The following is a 22017-nucleotide window of genomic DNA, read 5'->3' as shown; positions in this document are numbered from 1 at the left end:
AGAACTATATAGAACCATACAGAACCATACACAACCATACAGAACCTTAGAGAACCATACAGAACCTACCTGTCTCAGAGACAGAGGATGTTCACCTGTTACCTGTTCAGTAGACAGGAAGGGAAGGTGGGAGGGGTCAAGGTCACCTGTTACCTGTTCAGTAGACAGGAAGGGAAGGTGGGCGGGTTCTCACACAGATGACAACCGTGGGCGAGTTTTCCCCATCCTTGACGGCACACAATTGGAGAGGTAATTAAAAAAGGCTAACTTGAGCCACGCCGCATTGACTCCAGTGATTAAAACGACACCTCTGCAGTCAAACACAACAAACCGCCAGGCCTAATTATGAAGAGGAGGGTGTGTGTGTGTGCGTGTGCGCGCACGTGTGCGTATTATCTTGATTGTGTGGTAGCTTTTCAGAACATTGTATAATATACAATTGGTGTGGTAACGTCATTTATTCACACATTTCTTCACAGCAACACTTTTGTGTAAATCTGTGTTTTCATTAATGCCTGACCATGCCTAAAAAAGGTTTTCCATTTTTTATTCTATCAAAAAAATCGCTCCCTATTGTCCCATGTTAATTGGTTTGCAGATTAAAAGATACAGCAATCTCTCACTTAGCCTAATTCTATCTGGTTTGTGTGGACTGAATTTCTCAGACATTAAAATGAAACATTGTCAGATGCTTAGACTTGAATATTAGGAGAATTAATTTAGGCAATATTAAGTTAGAGAATGTTCTTTATAGTTCTTTTTGGTCAGTTGAGGACTTCATAGACTTCATAGTCTTTATGAGCGAGAAACCGGATTCATCCATTTGGCCAGATGCTGTGTGTCTTTCTGTCCTCGTTATGCTCCTCCAGAGTAATGCACTCCAGAGGAAATCTGAGATGGTCAAGACACAGAGAAAAGGTCACTAAAGACAGAGAGGACTCGCTAATTGCAACCAGTGAGTTAGCTTCAGTGCACCGGCAGGTTGGTTTAAAACTATCGCTTGAGCTCCAAGAAATGGGTTATTCCACGTAGGGAATTCTTTCCAAAATGTTAGAAGGGGGAAGTAACTTTTTAGTTCTGAATGAAAGTGTCACCCACCCAACCCTTTGGCTTCAAGGCCTTCCCTTGGGTAGTCTACTGATACTATAGCTGAGAGTGGACATACAGTGGAGGCCAAAATGGAATTATGGAACATTTTCTTCCCAACGTTTGCAGCATTGATAAAACTTGATATAATCAAACATTCACCAGTGCTATTTAGTAGCTTTTGGTACATTTTGTTATATAAAATATGTTTTTAGGCTTGCTTTATATCAAATATAGTGAAAAATGGGGTGGTCAAAAATATTATCCCCCATGTGAGTTTCTGCTTTCAGAACACACCTAATTAACCAATCAGATTTCAAACCACACCTGTGCAGTCAATTGGCTTCCAAACAACACACTCACCATGCCAAAGACAAAGGAAATCAGTCTTGAGCTCAGAAAGAAGATAGTGGAGGCTCATGATAAGGGGGAAGGCTACACTGCCATTTCCAAGCGTTTCACAGTGTCTAGAACCGCTGTACGTTGCATCATTGCTAAGTACAAGGAAATACATTCTGTAAGAAACAAACCTGGGTGTGGTCAAAAGCGCAAGATATCAAGATCTCTGGAGAGGAAAATAGTGAATAGAGATGTCAGCAAGAAGCCCCGGACATCTGCCAAGATGATTGTTGCTGTCCTGGCCTCTTCTGGAGTTGATGTTTCAAGGAACACAGTTGTGAGGGCTCTTCATCGTGGTGGGCTTCAGGGCCATCGTCCCCTTTACTCAAAGAGCGGCACATCAGAGCCAGACTGAGGTTTGCCCGTGAACATTTGACATTTACATTTAAATTTTTGGCATTTAGCAGACGCCTTATTCCAAAGCGACTTACAATCAATACATTTGAATACTAAGCAAGTGAATCATCAATCCACCAGTCGTAGCAGGAAGAGTAATCCAGCTCAGGCCTGGGGCCATTGATAGAAGGAAAAACCTTCTTCTAAACCTAGTTTTTTTTTGGGGGGGGGCAATAGTTTTTAGGGACACAGTAGAGGGGAAAAGCGGCTGTCTTCAGGAGACGCAGTGCTGAGGGGCAGTAGATGTCTCAGGAGGAGCAGTTAAGGTGTAACCCGAAGGAATGGGTCTTCAGTCTACGAAGGAAGATGGGTAGTGACTCTGCAGTTCTGACAGCCGTGGGAAGCTCATTCCACCAGCGGGGACTGGAGCCAGTGTTGTGAAGAGACGTGATCGGGCAGCATGACTGCTGTGTTGGTGTAGAGGTGGTGGGGTCAGTCGGCCAGCCGAGGTGGAGGAGCGGAGTGAACGGGCTGGAGTTTGGGGGGGTTACCATTTCCTTCAGGTAGGCAGGGGCTGAAAGGTAAAGATGAAAGGTAAAGATGAGTGAAGATCCCACAGTTAAACATGGTGGTGGGAGCATCATGCTGTGGGGCTGTTTTGCAGCCTCAGGCACAGACATCCTTGTTCGGGTGCATGGCATCAATAAATAAAATGATGTTGACATTTTGAGGGATAATATGAAGAAATCTGCTCTTAGTCTAGGCTTAGGTCGTTGCTGGGTCTTCTAACAAGACAATGACTCAAAGCATACATCAAAATTGGTCCAACAGTTCCTAAAGGACACCAAAACCAAGGTCCTGGAGTGGCCTGCACAGAGCCCAGATCTCAATCCTATTGAGAATCTGTGGCGGGTGCTCAAAATGAATGTCCATGCTCGGAAACCACCCAATTTGGACCAGCTGGAACAATTTGCAATGGAAGAATGAGAGAGACTCGAGATCTGTGCCAACCTAGTAAAGAACTACTTCGTTGTCAGTTGTGGTTTTGGCCAGGGGGCTAATCATTTTGGATGTGTCATTTTTGGCGATTCTTGTTTCAACTCAGTGCATCAATAAAAAAATCCTAATCAAACTTGTCTTTATTATTTTGGAAACAAATACACTATAAACACTTGTTGTTAATGGTCATTTCCATGGAGGATATGGATGGGTTGAGAGAGGATATGGGTGGGTTGAGAGTGGATATGGGTGGGTTGAGAGTGGATAGTGGGTTGAGAGTGGATATGGGTGGGTTGAGAGTGGATATGGGTGGGTTGAGAGTGGATAGTGGGTTGAGAGTGGATATGGGTGGGTTGAGAGTGGATATGGGTGGGTTGAGAGTGGATAGTGGGTTGGGAGTGGATATGGGTGGGTTGAGAGAGGATATTGGTGGGTGGAGAGTGGATATGGGTGGGTTGGGAGAGGATATGGGTGGGTTGAGAGTGGATATGGGTGGGTTGAGAGAGGATATGGGTGGGTTGAGAGAGGATATGGGTGGGTTGAGAGAGGATATGGGTGGGTTGAGAGTGGATAGTGGGTTGAGAGTGGATATGGGTGGGTTGAGAGTGGATATGGGTGGGTTGAGAGTGGATATGGGTGGGTTGAGAGTGGATAGTGGGTTGAGAGTGGATATGGGTGGGTTGAGAGTGGATATGGGTGGGTTGAGAGTGGATAGTGGGTTGGGAGTGGATATGGGTGGGTTGAGAGAGGATATTGGTGGGTGGAGAGTGGATATGGGTGGGTTGGTAGTGGATATGGGTGGGTTGGTAGTGGATATGGGTGGGTTGAGAGTGGATATGGGTGGGTTGAGAGTGGCTATGGGTGGGTTGGGAGTGGATATGGGTGGGTTGAGAGAGTGGATATTGGTGGGTTGAGAGTGGATATGGGTGGGTTGGTAGTGGATATTGGTGGGTTGAGAGTAGGGATGGGACGATTATCGTGTTTATCGTTAATCGCGATAAAAACACCCGCGATAACTTTATCGTGGAGAATTTTAATTAGTTGAATAATCGTCATAATCGTTATTTTTTTTTTTTTTTTTTTTTTTTAAATGACTGGACTTTTTAAATAGGCACTACATTTTATAAACACTGCTTTGTCTGTCTGTTTTTATTGTATGTATTAATGTATGTGACCTATGTGTGTTTTTTTGGGGGGGGGTTAATATTTCACAGTGTTTCACAGAGACATGTACACAACAGGACATAACAACAACAACTAGTATCAGTGGGGGAGGTTATTGTCCCATTAATAGTAGAAAACTAGTTTTGCACTTTGTTATGCAGTACATTGTCCATAAACAGAAAATGTTTAAAAACAAAACAAAAACAAAAAAACAGGGGGGGAGGAGGCCATGTCACATATCAGAAATAAACAGAAAAGAAAATGACAACACATGCCATAATATATGGGGGGATCACCCCCATCGGAGACAGCATCCATGTCTTACAGTCCTAAACACAGCGGCAGCACAACACCAGCACAGTAAATAATATTGTGACCCATACATTGTAGATCAGTTACACATTCGTCTTGTGTACTTTCTTGAGTGTAATCCACCAAACCTTTCATTACAATGGCAGCCAGGCTGGTACCAATATAATCTAAGAACGGAGACCAAATCTTATAGAATGTCTTTATCTTACACTTAGACCTATATGTCAGATATTCCATAGGAATCATATCAAAAATTACCTTGTGCCATCCAGCTATTGTAGGCGGTTTGCAGTCTATCCATTTCAGCAATATATTTTTCCTTGCACAAAAAGTGAGGATACACAGAAGTCTTTTGGAATGCATACTTTTAAGTTGTTTGTCTGGGAACCCAAACAATAGACACATGGGGTCCTTATCCAATGTAACATCTAGAATTAGATGAATTTTATCCACTATACCTTTCCAGTAATCATCTATATATCTACAAGTCCAAACACAATGAACAAAGCTCCCAACCTCGGTAATACACTTTGTACACATTTCCGATTTGTTATGATCCATTTTATGTCTAAGTTGGGGAGTAATCTGCAAACGTTGTAGTAGTCTAAATTGCGTTTCCTTCGTCCTATTACAGATTGAGATGTCGTTTGCCGATTGCCATATTAGTGACCAAGTTGCTTCATCAGTATTAATGTTCAGGTCATTATTCCAGTCTTTGGGCGTAAATGCAGGTTTGCCTTTATCATATTTCGAAAGTGCTCTATACCCAAGCCCCAGAATGCCTCTCGTCTTTCCAGCAGAGACTATCTCCTCCAGCGGAGAGGGTTGGTGACAGAGGCCAGTGTCTTTTTGGCTATTTAAAAAACTTCGTATCTGAAGGTATCTGAAAAACTCATTTCGTGGTAGGTCATATTTCTTACATAATTGGTCAAATGAAAGTAGTATTTCCGTATCATATAAATGTCCGATAGTAACCATCCCTTTGCTGTCCCACCGCTTGAAACCCCTATCCGTGGCACCAGGGGAGAAGTCTATTTTGCCCCAAACTGGCGAGAGGGAGGATGTCATAATCGTATGTTATAAATAAATAGTAATATAATTGAGATTTCTCACATTTGCACTTTAACCTATCTTGAAGCTTTCAAGTCTCTAAGCCACAAGGCTAGCACTCAGTTTGATGACAGAAAAGTGTCAGTGTTCAAGTTTTGTTTGACAGTATTTTTTCCTTTATTTATGCAGTGATACCTTATAATTTATCATTACCTTATTTAAGATTTTATTAAAGATTTTTATTTTTGTCAAGATGTTTTTAAAATGATGTTAATGTTATTAACATGATTCAATAAAAATACAACAAAATCTAAGTTAAAGTGATTACAGTGTGTTTTATTGGCATTCTAAAAAAAAAGTTTTTTTTTTTTTTTTTTTTTTTAATTCTCGCGATAATATCGTGGATCGCGATTATTTTGCCCACGATAATCGTGACATTACATTTTCTAATCGTCCCACCCCTAGTTGAGAGTGGATATGGGTGGGTTGGTAGTGGATATGGGTGGGTTGAGAGTGGATATGGGTGGGTTGAGAGTGGGTTGAGAGTGGCTATGGGAGGGTTGGGAGTGGATATGGGTGGGTTGAGAGAGGATATGGGTGGATATGGGTGGGTGGACAGTGGATACGTGTGGGATGACAGTAAGAGGGGTGTGTGTCTGTTGCCACCCACATCACCCAGTTGTAATGAGCCTGACACCAGTAACACACACCTGGCTAATGAGCTTTGTGTGGGAGGTGGAGGAGAACACATCACTCTCTCTCCCTCGCTTCTCGTCTTCTGTGAGGTCGTACAGTAGATAAACATCTCCTGGTCTCTCTTGTTTTCATTTCAAATCGAATCGTATTCGTCACGTACAGTCATGGCCAACAAAATAATATAAGCACTTCTATCAGATAATGCACCACTTCACCCAGAAAATTGGTGCAATTACAAATGCTTTGGTATTCACACGTTTATTTATTTTGTTTGCATTGGAACAACACCAAAAAGCAGAGAAAAATAAAAGCCAAATCTGATATCATTCCACACAGAACAGGAACAGATCTCTGGAGGTGGACTAGTAGCCTTGAGATTGTCCATCATGCTTTTCCACAATGTTGTTGTCAAGTCCTCAGACAATTCTTTGCTCTTCTTTCTTTTCTCCATGCTCAGTGTGGTACACACAGACACACAACACACAAGTTTAGTCAACTTTTCTCAATTTTAACTGGTAACTTGCCACAGGTGGGTTTAAATACAAATTAAATTAAAGGAGCATTACATGCTTGAAATCAATTATTTCTTACAATTTTGAATTCATTTTGCCCAGTCCATTTTTGGAGTTCTGTGTGGAATGATATCAGATTTGGCTTTTTTTCTCTCTGCTTTTTTGTGTTGTTCCAATGCAAACAAAATAAATAAACATGTGAATACCAAAGCATTCGTAATTGCAACAATCTTCTGGGAGAAGTGGTGCATTATATGACAGAACTGCAGGGGTGCCAATATCCTTGGTCATGACTGTACATCACATTCACAGCCGTAATTGCTATGGTGAAATGCTTTGGAGGGTTGTGGAGCGTGGGCTGGATGTGAGTACCTCAGCTGATTGGATGCAGCTTTTGTTACGGTCAGAGCGAAGGAACCCAGGCGCAGAACACAGAGTCAGGACACGTAGATGAGATGATCGGGTTTTAATGAGGGAGGAGCGGGAAAAGGAGTAGCAGGGTGGAATGGCAAGCTGGGTGGGGTAGCAGGGCAGACAGGGCAGGCAGGCATTTAACAGGTTAGACAGTTAACAGGTTAGACATTTAACAGGTTAGACAGTTAACAGGTTAGGCATTTAACAGGTTAGACAGTTAACAGGTTAGGCATTTAACAGGTTAGTCTGCCAGACACAGACACACACACACGCACACAGACAGACAGACAGACAGACAGACAGACAGACAGAGGCAGACACAGACAGACAGACAGACAGACAGAGGCAGAGGGAGATACTGGCCCAGGCTAGGTAGAAGCGGAGGGCGTGACAACGTTGCATCTATGAAGTATCACAACTGCTATGAAGTGAAGGCCAACAGCAGTAGCCTCGCCTTAGTGTGTTATCCTGACAGAACACTCCCAATTTGCTTGAAATGTTTCTTCATAAATAACTCAGGGTGTCAATGTTGACATTGAGTTTGGGAAACTGTTTTGAACTGTTATTCAAAGCTGTCTCGCGGAACTGTGATGCACGGAATGTTTGTTAGATGCTGACTTAACAAACCAACTCTGTAAGAGAGAGGAAAAAAAGTCAACTTAAAAGCTTTAAGATCCCAGCTGCGAAAAAAAAAGAAAAAGAGGATATGCGCCTGTCTCGTTAAGAGTCGCCCAGGTCCAGCCCAATACCGGAAGGTCACGCCCCTAATGAGGGGGCATTGATTAAGTGTGCCCACCAGTGGTGGGTATCGAGTTAGACTCTGCGCCACTGCCTGTCTCTAAATCACGGCTGAGGCGGTGTGCGCTGCTGATTACACTACGGTCAAGGTTGAGCCTCCTACACCTCCGATGCTCTATAAATATTCATACGGCAGCACCCCCACACTGCGTCTGCCTAATAGCCTGCTTACATATGGAGAGAGAGAGAGAGAGAGAGAGAGAGAGAGAGAGAGAGAGAGAGAGAGAGAGAGAGAGAGAGAGAGAGAGAGAGAGAGAGAGAGAGAGAGAGAGAGAGAGAGAGAGAGAGAGGAGAGAGAGAGAGAGAGAGAGAGAGAGAGAGAGGAGAGAGAGAGAGAGAGAGAGAGAGAGAGACAGAGAGAGAGAGACAGAGAGAGAGAGACAGAGAGAGAGAGACAGAGACAGACAGGATGCCCTCAGGAGATGCTGGTGACATTGGACCTCACACTGACTCTGACGGTACCTGCTCCATTAGGTCTGACCTCAGTCTGTGTGTGTGTGTGTTAATAATACATACTGTATGTATCCCCTCCACCAGAGAGAGAGAGAGAGAGAGAGAGACAAGAGGAGACAGAGACAGAGACAGACAGAGAGAGACGGACAGACACAGAGAGACAGACAGACAGACAGAGAGAGAGGTAGTGATATAACACCTGGTAACATATCATTCCCCACTAGAACGTCTTCTTCTCTTGTCTTCATCTGAAATGGAAAATGATCAGTTATTGTAAAAAAAAAAATAAAATAAAAAAAAGGGGCTAATTAAATTACAGGGGAAGGAGAGGAAATGAAACGAACAAAAGAATGCCAGCGCCAGGGCCCGGCGACGGAGCGCTCCCATTGGCCGGTCGGAACAAGGTGCGTCGGCTCGTCTGAGTGGGAGCGTGAGGAAGTGGTAATGTTACAGATATGCCTCGGCGCGGGTTCCCGGGGTTAATGAAACTTCTGATGAGAAACGCAATTTGCCTCTGTCTATTATCAACCCCTCCAAGAGCGCTTCAGTCCAGTTCCTGGGGAGGGGAGGAGAGGGGGAGAAGGGGGATGGGGGAGGAGGAGGAGGAGGAGGAGAGGAGAAGAAAGAAAAAAAAAACTTAAAAGATGATGAGTTTTTAATCTCTTTAGCATTTACATGTCCTACTTGAGGACGGACTGCGCGACGATGTCCCCCCCCCGTCGATCTGGAATTGTCTGTGACCCCGTCTGCCTCCCGAGGACCCCCAGGCGGTGTTTATCATATCAGGGCCCTCTGCAGCTGACACCGGGGGGCTCCTCACTGAGACGCCCCGAGGAGAGGCGTGGGGAGGTGTGGAGAGACTGAGAGAGGTGTGGAGAGGCTGAGGGAGGAGGGGAGAGACTGAGGGAGGTGTGGAGAGACTGAGGGAGGTGTGGAGAGACTGAGGGAGGTGTGGAGAGACTGAGGGAGGTGTAGAGAGACTGAGGGAGGTGTAGGGAGGAAGGGAGGTGGGGAGAGACAGAGGGAGGTGTGGAGAGACTGAAGGAGGTGAGGAGAGAGACTGAGGGAGGTGAGGAGAGGCTGAGGGAGGTGTGGAGAGACGGAGGGAGGTGAGGAGAGGCTGAGGGAGGTGAGGAGAGACTGAGGGAGGTGTGGAGAGACTGAGGGAGGTGAGGACTGAGGAGAGACTGAGGGAGGTGTGGAGAGACTGAGGGAGGTGAGGAGAGACTGAGGGAGTTGTGGAGATGGTGAGGGAGGTGTAGAGAGGCTGAGGGAGGTGTGGAGAGACTGAGGGAGGTGAGGAGAGACTGAGGGAGGTGTGGAGAGACTGAGGGAGGTGTGGAGAGACTGAGGGAGGTGAGGAGAGACTGAGGGAGGTGTGGAGAGACTGAGGGAGGTGAGGAGAGACTGAGGGAGGTGTGGAGAGACTGAGGGAGGTGAGGAGAGACTGAGGGAGGTGAGGAGAGGCTGAGGGAGGTGTGGAGAGACGGAGGGAGGTGTGGAGAGACAGAGGGAGGTGTGTGGAGAGACTGAGGGAGGTGTGTGGAGAACATGACTGATGAGTTGGAGTGGTGTTTTTTATTTTGCGTAGAGGATGTTTTAAAAAGGCTAGTTGGGTCCGTCGCTGCACTGAAAGACGTGGAGCGCAATAATGACAGTTGATTCCGACCAAGGACTAATGTCGATACTAGCTGCAACGTTTGCAGGAAAAGCGCTAAACAAATAAAAGCTATTATTATGATTATTATTACTACTAATGTGATGATTCCACAGTTGTTGTTCCCCCCCCCACCCATCCCCAAGTCTTTTCTCCCAGTCTTTTAGCCCTTTAGTCCATGGTACACAGACTACACCTGCAGGGGGATAATAGGCCTGTTGGTTTTAAAGACCACCAGATGTTTCTCTGATGTGATGGCCCTATCCTTCACACAACAACAACCATTTTGTTATACAACACCCCTCCCCCCCCTAGCAGGGCACTTTGTGAGAGGTAGGGGCCAAGGGGCAGGTGCACTCTCTCCACGTTCCTGGCCTCTTCCTCCTCCTCCTCCCCCGTCTGCTCTCTTAAATAAACAGCGCTGCAGGCTGTTCAGAGTCGACCCAGACAGCCCTTGTACCTACGAGACCCTGTGATGCAAAGACAGAGAGAGGGGGGGGGAGAGAGGGAGAGAGGGAGAGGGAGAGGGAGAGAGAGAGGGAGGGAGAGGGGGGGAGAGAGAGGGAGGAAGAGAGAGAGAGGGAGGGAGGAGAGGGGGAGGGGGAGAGGGAGAGAGATGGAGGGGAGAGAGAGAGGAGGGAGGGAGGGAGGGAGAGAGAGAGAGAGGGGGAGAGAGAGAGGGAGAGGGGGAGAGAGGGAGGAGAGAGAGGGAGGGGGAGAGGGAGGGAGAGAGAGGGAGAGGGCGGGAGAGAGAGAGAGAGAGAGAGGGAGAGAGAGAGAGAGAGAGAGAGAGACAGAACGAGGGAGAGACAGTGAGAAATGAGTTTGACCTGCATTGCATCCATCCCAGACTGCAGTAGTCTACCTGTGGATGTGTGTCTGCTATCAGGACGTCAGGATCTTTAATTCACTTTTATCAAATCTCAGCGTCCCGCGGAGAAGACGCATCGCTGCTCCTCACCCCGGCATCCATTACCCAACCCCCTCTGTTTGATTAATGCCATGCCAACCTATAATGGTATCCGGGGCCCGGGCATCGTCACGGTAACGAGCAGCCATTGAGAAGCCTCGCCAGGGTGTGTTGCTTGCTCTCAGGGACTCTCGTTGATGATGTCACTGTTTTTGTCGGTTGGTTGTTTGAACGTGGTAGAAGTGTTTCTGTTCCTGAGGGGGAGAGCGTCATGGCCGCGGTCTCAGGTGGGGCTGACTGGACCCAAGAAACCTTTGGAACCCAACAAGGAACCTTTGGAACCCAAGAACCTTTGGAACCCAAGGAACCTTTGGAACCCAAGGAATCTTTGAACAGCAAGGCGCCGGATTGTGTTATCAAAACCCGACTCGCGTTTATGTCAGAATGCAGCAGAAGGAATACTGCTAAAGCGCTGAGTTCACCCAGGAACGTCATAACGCTTTTGCTTCAGTTTTCTTAACACAGCGTTATTGGCGGTTGAAGGTAGTTACTCTTATCATGGTTAAATACGGTATGTAGTTTCATTTGCCTTGAAGTGTCAACAGTGTGGTGCAATGCTGCTCTTCCATCCTGTGGGGAGAACCCTGAGACAAGAACAGAAGCCTCATCCCTCCTCCCATCCCTCCATCCTCCGCCCATCCCTCCGCCCATCCCTCCATCCTTCCGCTAGGGAAGATGTTCTTATTTTAGGTCCTCGTACTCCTCGTAGGGCCGAGGAGGGAATGCCCTGCAGACTCCTGTAGCTGCGGCTGGAACACGCTGCTGTCACGAACCTCCCTGTCAACGGGCCTGTCTCTGCCCAGATGGCACGGTGGAGAGGGAGGAGAGGTAGGAGAGGGAGGAGAGGTAGGAGAGGGAGGAGAGGGAGGAGAGGAGAGAGAGGGAGGAGAGGGAGGAGAGGAGGAGAGGGTGGGAGAGGGGGGAGAGGTGGGAGAGGGAGGAGAGGGAGGAGAGGGAGGAGAAGTAGGAGAGGAGAGAGGGAGAAAGGGAGAAGAGTTGAGAAGAGGGAGGAGAGGGAGGAGAGGGTGGAGAGAGGAGGAGAGGAGGAGAGGGATGAGAGGGATGAGAGAGAGGAGAGGGAGGAGAGGTAGGAGAGGGAGGAGAAGGAGGAGAAGGAGGAGAGGAGGAGAGGGTGGAGAGGGAGGAGATGAGAGGAGAGGGAGGAGAGGTAGGCTGCTACCTAGTGAGTCTGGTTGGCCCGTTTTTTAATGAGCTGTAGTGAAATTATTTCTTAGGTGTTATTCACTGAAGCATTTTTCTCTCTCTCTCTCTCTCTCTCTCTCTCTCTCTCTCTTCTCTCTCTCTCCTTCTCTCTCTCCTCCCCCCCCCTCTCCTCTCCTCTCTACTCTCTCTCTCCCTCCTCTCCCCCCCCCCTCTACCCCCCTCTCCCCCTCTCCCCCCTCTACCCCCCTCTCTCCCTCTCTCTCTCGTTTCCATCTTTTAAGTCAACAGAGGAGGGAGTTGTTTGATGGAATGAGGCGGTTTTTAATGAGTTCCTCAGTGAGTAGTATGGGCGAGGAGGGCCAGGCTCCCTGATTAATCCAGTCTGTGGATCTGACTGTGTGTGTGTGTCCTTCACCACCACACAGCGCTGTGGCCAGGTTTACATGCTTCTAATGGGCTCTGACAACAGGATAATCCCTCTCTCTAAGGCAGGGGAGAGTAATCTGGAACACACACACACGCACACAAGCATATACATGCACACGCACACACACACACACAAGCATATACACACACACACACACACACAAGCATATACACACACACGCACAAGCATATACACACACACACACACGCACACACAAGCATATACACACGCACACACAAGCATATACACACACCAGGGCTTGACGCTTACCTTTTCCCCAGGTAGCACTGTGCTACCATGTCAAAAAATTTAGTAGCACACCAAGAATTTCAGTAGCACAATGAAAATTGCGCAATTTTCGTATGACGACAACAAATTATCATAATCATAACATATCAGAATTATCATAACCGGCTCTTGACACTGTAGGTGTTTATTAATGCCTGTGTGGTGTTATTTTTAAATGTTTACATTTTTTAGTTAGTAATTCATAAAATACAAAGGTTCCATCTCACAGAACATAATGGAATGTAAAAACTTTGACGCTCAATATCTCTGAACTGCCCTAAGCGAGATAGAACCTTATCATTCTAAACGGAGATAGAACCTTATCATTCTAAACGGAGATAGAACCTTCTCATTCTAAACGGAGATAGAACCTTATCATTCTAAACGGAGATAGAACCTTATCATTCTAAACGGAGATAGAACCTTATCATTCTAAACGGAGATAGAACCTTATCATTCTAAACGGAGATAGAACCTTATCATTCTAAACGGAGATAGAACCTTCTCATTCTAAACGGAGATAGAACCTTATCATTCTAAACGGAGATAGAACCTTATCATTCTAAACGGAGATAGAACCTTATCATTCTAAACGGAGATAGAACCTTATCATTCTAAACGGAGATAGAACCTTATCATTCTAAACGGAGATAGAACCTTATCATTCTAAACGGAGATAGAACCTTCTCATTCTAAACGGAGATAGAACCTTATCATTCTAAACGGAGATAGAACCTTATCATTCTAAACGGAGATAGAACCTTATCATTCTAAACGGAGATAGAACCTTATCATTCTAAACGGAGATAGAACCTTATCATTCTAAACGGAGATAGACTTTGTATGTTAATATCAAAGGAACATGTTGGAAATAGGTGTTCACACTTTCACATGTCATCCCTTGGATTACTGCTTACTGTCGAATCATGAATAAACTCAATCAATCAATCAATCAATCAAAGAGACAAAGCGGAGATTCCTTATTTGACAGCATCTAGACAACACAGCTCCGAGTCTGCCCAACCAGGTTAATGCCAGCACTCCAAAACCAACTCAGTAATCAATCAGCCAAACAGCAGTGAATATGCAAACCGTATAGCAGCCATTAATATGCAGCATACACAGGTAAGCCTACCTGGCTTCTGTGATTGTCTTTGGCTGCAGGTCCCGAAGTTAATATGTTGACAAGTTCAGTGATTTATCTCCTATGGTCACTTGTGATCATGAGGGACATGATCCCCATGATCTCTTACTCAGGGACACAGAGGCTCTCACAGTATGAATGAATGAATGAATGAATGGTCTTTATTGTCATTGCTATAGTACAGGTACCAAACAACGACATTTAGGAGGGGTGGCTCCCCTGGTGTTAGTAAAAAAAAAAAAAAAAAAAAAAAGTTTTTTTTTTTTTTTTTTAATTCGCACTGGTGCGATTGAATGTATTTCCAAGTCGCACAGAAATATATTCACTCGCAAATGCGACCAAAACAGTCGCACTGTCGAGCCCTGCACACACACACGCACACACAAGCATATACACGCACACACAAGCATATACACACACACACACGCACACACAAGCATACACACACTCACTCACACATACAGACACAAGCATATACACACACACGCACACACAAGCATATGCACATACACACACGCACCCACAAGCATATACACACACACACACACTCACACACACACACTCACCCCCCCCCCCACACACACACACTCGCCCCCCCCCCCCCTCCACACACACACACAAACAGACTCACCCCCCCCCCCCCCCCCCCCCCCCCCCCGCCTGCCCTTTCCCTCTCCAGCACAGCTGGTGGAGCTCTTCTGCCTCCAGAGCACGTCCACGTCCACGTCCTGCCCTCTTAGCAGCCGCCTTTACTGTCATGGTTGATTACCTGCAGGACAGGACAGGACACAGACACGCTTACCTGCCAGGACAGCACAGGACAGAGACACACGCTCACATGTATGACGCCTCTGACACGAGTATAAGGAGCTGGCCAAAGTGATTGTGTGTGTGTGTGTGTGTGTGTGTGTGTGTGTGTGTGTCTGTGTGTCTGTGTGTCTGTGTGTCTGTGTCTGTGTGTCTGTGTGTCTGTGTGTCTGTGTGTCTGTGTGTCTGTGTCTGTGTCTGTGTCTGTGTCTGTGTCCGTGTCCGTGTCTGTATGTGTGTGTGTGTGTGTGTGTGTGTGTGTGGAGGTTTTTATAGCGCAGGTGGGTGTTGGTGTGCAGCAGGTATGGCTCACACACTCCCCTCTGCCCTCTGCCCGCGGGCCGAGGGGTCCGGCACCACCTCACTAACCTCGCTGCGAGCAGCACACCTATATAGTCCTACACACACCACCGCCATCACATTTTATCGCTCACAACAAACAGGCTTTTAAAGACACACACACACACACACACACACACACACACACACACACACACAAACCTGCCGGCAGTAAAACAACATTAATCACAGCCACAGATCGAACACACCTTCACTTAGGTTGAAGCACGCACACACACACGCGCACGCACGCACACATGCACGCACGCACGCACACACACACACACACACACACACCACACGCACGGCACGCATACACACGCACGGCACACATACACACGCACACACAGACACGCACACACGCACACACACAACACACACACACACACACGCACGTTCACGCCACTCTGGAACATAGTACACCCCATGGCCTCACGTTTGCCGTTCTCTTCTCTCCTGTGTAGTTGATGAAGAGGAGCTGAGGAGGAAGATCACGGAGGACCTGCAGAGAGGCCTGGAGCAGCAGAGGAGCCAGGCCCAACAGGAGCTGAACGCCTGGTGAGTCACAGCGCCCCCTACAGGCTGGCGGAGGTACAGACCGGAGGAGAGTCTGTTGTAACGCTCGGAATGGAATATAATGAGGAACGGTATCGAACGTAAAATGGTACATGCCCTTATATAGCGCCTTACAACGGCCTCTCATTCACCCATTCACACACACACACATTCACACACACATTCACACACCCATTCACACACCCATTCACACACACATTCACACACACATTCACACACACATTCACACACACATTCACACACCAATGGCATGCATGGCGCCGGCCCCGCTCGTGAAAGAGAATTAGCAGTGGGCGTGAAAGTGGACCCTGTCGAAGAAAGTCAAGCTCCGTCCCTGACCCTCGACCTTACATGGACCTGTATGGGAGTAAGCCACACCCCCTCGTCCCCGAGCCATGCCCCCTTCTCATCAAACAAAATGGGGCGGAGGGGGGGGGGGGGGGACTAAACATTGTAATAAATGACTATTTTCTCTTTCATGAATAGTCAAAAAGGTCATCCTTCCTTCCTTCCTTCCCTGTCGTGTGTCCAATCTCCTTTCTTTTTCCCGAAACACATCAGTGTCCCCCTTTTCTCCATCCTTTCTTTTTTCTTCGGTCAGTTAATAATGTCTGGGAGAGGGCGCCATTGTGAGGTAATTTCCTGGGCGCTGAGTCGGTGATCTATTAGCCAGCCCTGATGAGGAAACAGGGTTCCAACTCTAGCATCTTCCCCCCCTCTCTCCTCTCCTCCTCCTCCTCCTCCTCCTCCTCCTCCTCCCCCCCCCCCCCCCCCTCCTCCCCACAATGGAGCAGGTGCATATGCCAAACGCGTCATTCCCCTCTAATGGGTCTGGACATGCTCCAAGAGACCAGGAGGAGTGAATGAGAAACTCGTTTAGCCGCTTAATGTAGCCTACTATAGGCTAATCCAAGTACTATGGGAAAAACCCCTATAAAGTATGGGAGGTGGTAGAATTAGGTTAGCGATTAGCCTGGGTGTGTAATTTTGGAGGGGTTGCTATTCAACGCTAAAAGAATGGTGTGTTTCTAGATTGTTTTCTACTGTTATTGGCTTACCAGTTTGCAGAGTTGAATATTGACCTCTTTTCAATGGAGTAGGCCTAAGTGTTCCTGTTTATCTACAAATTGCTCCCGCAATTAGTTCTATTCACTGGTGGTTGTGATGCCCGCGCGCTCGCTCCAAGATGGCTCAATTGTTCAGTTTTGTTTGTGTTTTTTTCCTCTCTCTACCTCTTCATGTTTTTCTAGCTGTTTGTGAACACTCACTCGGAATAAATTATCGTTAAGCTGCTTGCCAGCAACAGTGCTCTCCAGTGGTGTGTGTGTGTGTGTGTGTGTGTGTGTGTGTGTGTGTGTGTGTGTTCTCTGTGTGTGTGTGTGTGTGTGTGCGCGTCTATGTGTACGTTTGTGTGTTTCTGTGTGTTTCTCTGTGTGTGTACATTTGTGTGTTTCTGTGTGTGTGTCTGTGTGTGTACATTTGTGTGTGTGTGTGTGTGTGTGTGCGCGTCTATGTGTACGTTTGTGTGTTTCTGTGTGTTTCTCTGTGTGTGTACATTTGTGTGTTTCTGTGTGTGTTTCTCGGTGTGTGTTTCTGTGTGTGTACATTTGTGTGTCTGTGTGTGTACGTGTGTGTACATGTGTGTGTGTGTGGAGTGCACAGTACTATGTTGTCCCTGTAATGACGGAGTGAGCAGTAAAAGCTAACGTCAGGTCATCTCTGTTGATCCAGCCAGTCCCACCCGTCACCCCCGCCACTAACCTGGACAAACTGCTATTGATGAGGACATTCACTTCCTGTCAACCATAAAAAGACAATTTAGAGTGTGAATCTGCAGTTTTTTTTTTCATCTTATAGGCCAGTGTTGTTGAGACTACAGGGATAGGACCAAAGTGCCCAGTCGCATTTCCTTGGCAACGCCATTAAGGGAAAGTAGGGGCTTTATTGACCATGATGCTTTGCTTGGATGGACAGAATCAATATGTCCCTTAATGTTGTTCCCCTGCTAACTTCTCTTGGCTCCTTTTTATTATTTATTTTTTATGATGTTTGTGTTTTCAATTGGCTTTGGAAGAGCCCAAGAGAGTTGAGATCTGAAGGGGAGGCCAGAAGATGTCCTGGGTGGGTTGTGTTCATGCCGGCTGTGCTTTGTGACTCACTCCTACCACTGGAAACGCTTGATAATACACAGGATTCGACAGTAACGCTGTTTTAACTTGCCCGGAGCAAGTAAAACATTCGCGGGGTTTGTTTGCGCGAGCACGACGACGCTGCTAGATCCCGGATATTTTTACCTGTGTGCAGGAAGAACAACAGACGGTGCAGGCGCGAGACTAGACTAGATGATCGTGGAGTGAAGATATTATCAAAGCGTACGCGCCTGTTGATCACCCGTACGCTTTGATAATATCTTCACTCACGATCAGTCGCGCAAACAAACCCCGCGAATGTTTTACTTGCTCCGGGCAAGTGAAATGGGGTTACTGTCGAACCCTGATACACATTCAAAATGGAGGAGGGGGGAGAGGAGTGGGAATCTGTTGTCAATGACGTTCTCTGACTGTGTGCTGGACATGGATTCTTCATGCAGCGATGAGAAAGTGAATCTTTGCGTTTGGACAGGCCCTGGGGTGACATGTCTTGGGGGGACAGGTCTTGGGGTGACAGGTCTTGGGGGACAGGTCTTGGGGTGACAAGTCCTAGGTGACAGGTCTTGGGTTTGGACAGGTCTTGGGGTGACAGGTCTTGGGGTGACAGGTCTTTGGTTTGGACAGGTCTTGGGGTGACAGGTCTTGGGGGTACAGGTCTTGGGGTGACAGGTCTTGGGGTGACAGGTCTTGGGGTGACAGGTCTTGGGGTGACAGGTCTTGGGGGGACAAGTCTTGGGGTGACAGTTTCTTGGGGGACAGGTCCGAGGTGACAGGTCTTGGGGTGACAGGTCTTGGGTTTGGACAGGTCTGGGGTGACAGGTCTTGGGGTGACAGGTCTTGGGGTGACAGGTCTTGGGTTTGGACAGGTCTGGGGTGACAGGTCTTGGGGTGACAGGTCTTGGGGTGACAGGTCTTTGGTTTGGACAGGTCTTGGGGTGACAGGTCTTGGGGTGACAGGTCTTGGGGGGACAGGTCTTGGGGTGACAGTTTCTTGGGGGACAGGTCCGAGGTGACAGGTCTTGGGGTGACAGGTCTTGGGTTTGGACAGGTCTGGGGTGACAGGTCTTGGGGTGACAGGTCTTGGGTTTGGACAGGTCTGGGGTGACAGGTCTTGGGGTGACAGGTCTTGGGGTGACAGGTCTTGGGTTTGGACAGGTCTGGGGTGACAGGTCTTGGGGTGACAGGTCTTGGGTTTGGACAGGTCTTGGGGTGACAGGTCTTGGGGTGACAGGTCTTGGGTTTGGACAGGTCTGGGGTGACAGGTCTTGGGGTGACAGGTCTTGGGGTGACAGGTCTTGGGTTTGGACAGGTCTGGGGTGACAGGTCTTGGGGGGACAGGTCTTGGGGTGGCAGGTCCGAGGTGACAGGTCTTGGGGGGACAGGTCTTGGGGTGACAGGTCTTGGGGTGACAGGTCTTGGGGGGACAGGTCTTGGGGTGACAGGTCTTGGGGTGACAGGTCTTGGGGGGACAGGTCTTGGGGTGACAGGTCTTGGGGTGACAGGTCTTGGGGTGACAGGTCTTGGGGTGACAGGTCTTGGGGGTACAGGTCTTGGGGGTACAGGTCTTGGGGTGACAGGTCTTGGGGTGACAGGTCTTTGGTTTGGACAGGTCTTGGGGTGACAGGTCTTGGGGGTACAGGTCTTGGGGTGACAGGTCTTGGGGTGACAGGTCTTGGGTTTGGACAGGTCTGGGGTGACAGGTCTTGGGGTGACAGGTCTTGGGGTGACAGGTCTTGGGTTTGGACAGGTCTGGGGTGACAGGTCTTGGGGTGACAGGTCTTGGGTTTGGACAGGTCTTGGGGTGACAGGTCTTGGGGTGACAGGTCTTGGGGTGACAGGTCTTGGGGTGACAGGTCTTGGGTTTGGACAGGTCTGGGGTGACAGGTCTTGGGGTGACAGGTCCTGGGTTTGGACAGGTCTTGGGGTGATAGGTCTTGGGGGGACAGGTCTTGGGGTGGCAGGTCCGAGGTGACAGGTCTTGGGGGGACAGGTCTTGGGGTGACAGGTCTTGGGGTGACAGGTCTTGGGGGGACAGGTCTTGGGGTGACAGGTCTTGGGGTGACAGGTCTTGGGGGGACAGGTCTTGGGGTGACAGGTCTTGGGGGGACAGGTCTTGGGGTGACAGGTCTTGGGGGTACAGGTCTTGGGGGTACAGGTCTTGGGGTGACAGGTCTTGGGGTGACAGGTCTTGGGGTGACAGGTCTTGGGGTGACAGGTCTTGGGGTGATAGGTCTTGGGGTGACAGGTCTTGGGGTGACAGGTCTTGGGGTGACAGGTCTTGGGGTGACAGGTCTTGGGGTGACATGTCTTGGGGTGATAGGTCTTGGGGTGACAGGTCTTGGGGTGACAGGTCTTGGGGTGACATGTCTTGGGGTGACAGGTCTTGGGGTGATAGGTCTTGGGGTGATAGGTCTTGGGGTGACAGATCTTGGGGTGACATGTCTTGGGGTGACAGGTCTTGGGGTGACAGGTCTTGGGGTGACAGGTCTTAGGGTGACAGGTCTTAGGGTGACAGATCTTGGGGTGACAGGTCTTGGGGTGACAGGTCTTGGGGTGATAGGTCTTGGGGTGACAGGTCTTGGGGTGACAGGTCTTGGGGTGACAGGTCTTAGGGTGATAGATCTTGGGGTGACAGGTCCTGGGGTGACTTCTCAAGGCAGTTATCGTAGTCCGGTCCACTCTTCACTCTGACTCCATGCGTCTTCTCCTCTCAGATCGAAAATCATTCTCCTCTCCTCTCCCTCCTCTTCATTTTTCATCGTTACGGTAACGTCACTGCACCTAGTATTTATATGACTGCTCCCTCCCTCCCTCCCCGCCCGCCCTCCCTCTCTCTCTCTCTATTGAGTTTTCTATTCATTTGTATTTATTGGAGAGGAGAAAAAAAAAAACAGGTCCACTACTGCTATCTTTTAATTGAAATAGATGGAGGCACAGAGGACTTTTCTCTCAGCCTCGGCCGTCAAAGGTAATTGAATTGTGATGGTATTTCACGTTCTCCTGGTGTGGTGAAAAATGCCCTCCTGTTTTAGTTATTGCAGCGGGGGAGGGGTGGGGGGGTGTCTGTGGCGGTGGCGGTGGCCTTGGCTGAAATTGAGGTATCATTGCGAGGAGGACTGTATTATTTCATACCGGCTGTCTCTCTTCTCCCTTCACTGTAGTATGAGATGACAAGACTAGTCTCAGTCAGTCTTCTGGATGTATTGATCCGTAGTCGTGTCTGGAGTGTGCTGCTACGACCACTACCAGTTACTATCAGCCTATAACATTCACTCATCCTCTCCTTTCCCTCTCCTCCTCGCCTTCTCTCCCTCTCTCTCCCTCTCTTTTTCATTCCATCTTCTCCTTCATTCTCCTCCTTGTCCCCCCCCCTCCCCTCCTCTCTCTCGTTTTCATTTCAGGTCAGAGTGTGTGTGTGTGTGTGTGTGTGTGTGTGTGTGTGTGTGTGTGTGTGTGTGTGTGTGTGTGGTAGCCGCATGTGTCCGCAGGTCTTGGCAGGTGGGCTCGTACAGCGGTTGTTAATAGGCAGCATTTATCTGTGTGCGTGTGTGTGCGTGTGTGTGTGTGTGTGTGTGTGTGTGTGTGTGTGTGTGTGTGTGTGTGTGTGTGTGTGTGTGGTAGCCGCATGTGTCCGCAGGTCTTGGCAGGTGGGCTCGTACAGCGGTTGTTAATAGGCAGCATTTATCTGTGTGTGTGTGTGCGTGTGTGCGTGTGTGTGTGTGTGTGTGTGTGTGTGTGTGTGTAGTGCTGAGCCAGCCAGATGGTTCCATGCTTCATGATCTTCTGAGATCTGCTGTGGAGCTGCTGCCTCTCAGAACACAGAACCAGAACACAGAACCATCAAGGAACCCTAAACACAGAGGAAAGAAACAGAAACACACACACACACACACTCACTCACTCACACACTCACTCACTCACTCACTCACTCACTCACTCACTCACTCACTCACACACACACACACTAGGGCTGCACGATTAATCGATTTTAAATCGAAATCGCGATTTGAAATGATGCGATTAGCTAATCGCAAAGCCTGCGATTTGCCTGCGTTTTTTTTTTTTTTTTTTTTTTTTTTTTTTGCTATTTAGCAGACGCTTTTAATCCAAAGCGATTTACAATTACGAATTACAGGGACATTCCCCCTGGAGTAACTGAGGGCTAAGTGCCTTACTCAAGGGCACACTAGTAGTGGTGTGGTTTCAGGCGGGATTTGAACTCACACAACCTTCCGATCACAAGTCCAACTCACTAGACCACCACTACCCGTATGGG

General features: G+C 48.2%; 1 protein-coding gene across 1 annotated transcript in view; it reads left to right on the top strand.

Annotated features, from left to right (window-relative positions):
- chchd3a (coiled-coil-helix-coiled-coil-helix domain containing 3a) overlaps positions 1-22017 on the top strand; it is a gene marked incomplete at its 3' end in the record, with an annotated part of 61956 nt that overhangs the window by 4522 nt on the left and 35417 nt on the right. Inside the window, exon 4 of the mRNA XM_080538278.1 lies at positions 15480-15573. Coding sequence (XP_080394404.1) covers positions 15480-15573 — 94 coding nt within the window. The remainder of the gene's footprint in view (positions 1-15479; positions 15574-22017) is intronic.

The sequence above is a fragment of the Nansenia antarctica genome (assembly GCF_963989245.1).
Source record: "Nansenia antarctica genome assembly, chromosome: 8".
NCBI classification, from domain to species: domain Eukaryota; kingdom Metazoa; phylum Chordata; class Actinopteri; order Argentiniformes; family Microstomatidae; genus Nansenia; species Nansenia antarctica.
The sequence above is the reverse complement of the archived record's forward strand: the minus strand, read 5'-3'. Positions and strand labels throughout refer to the sequence as shown.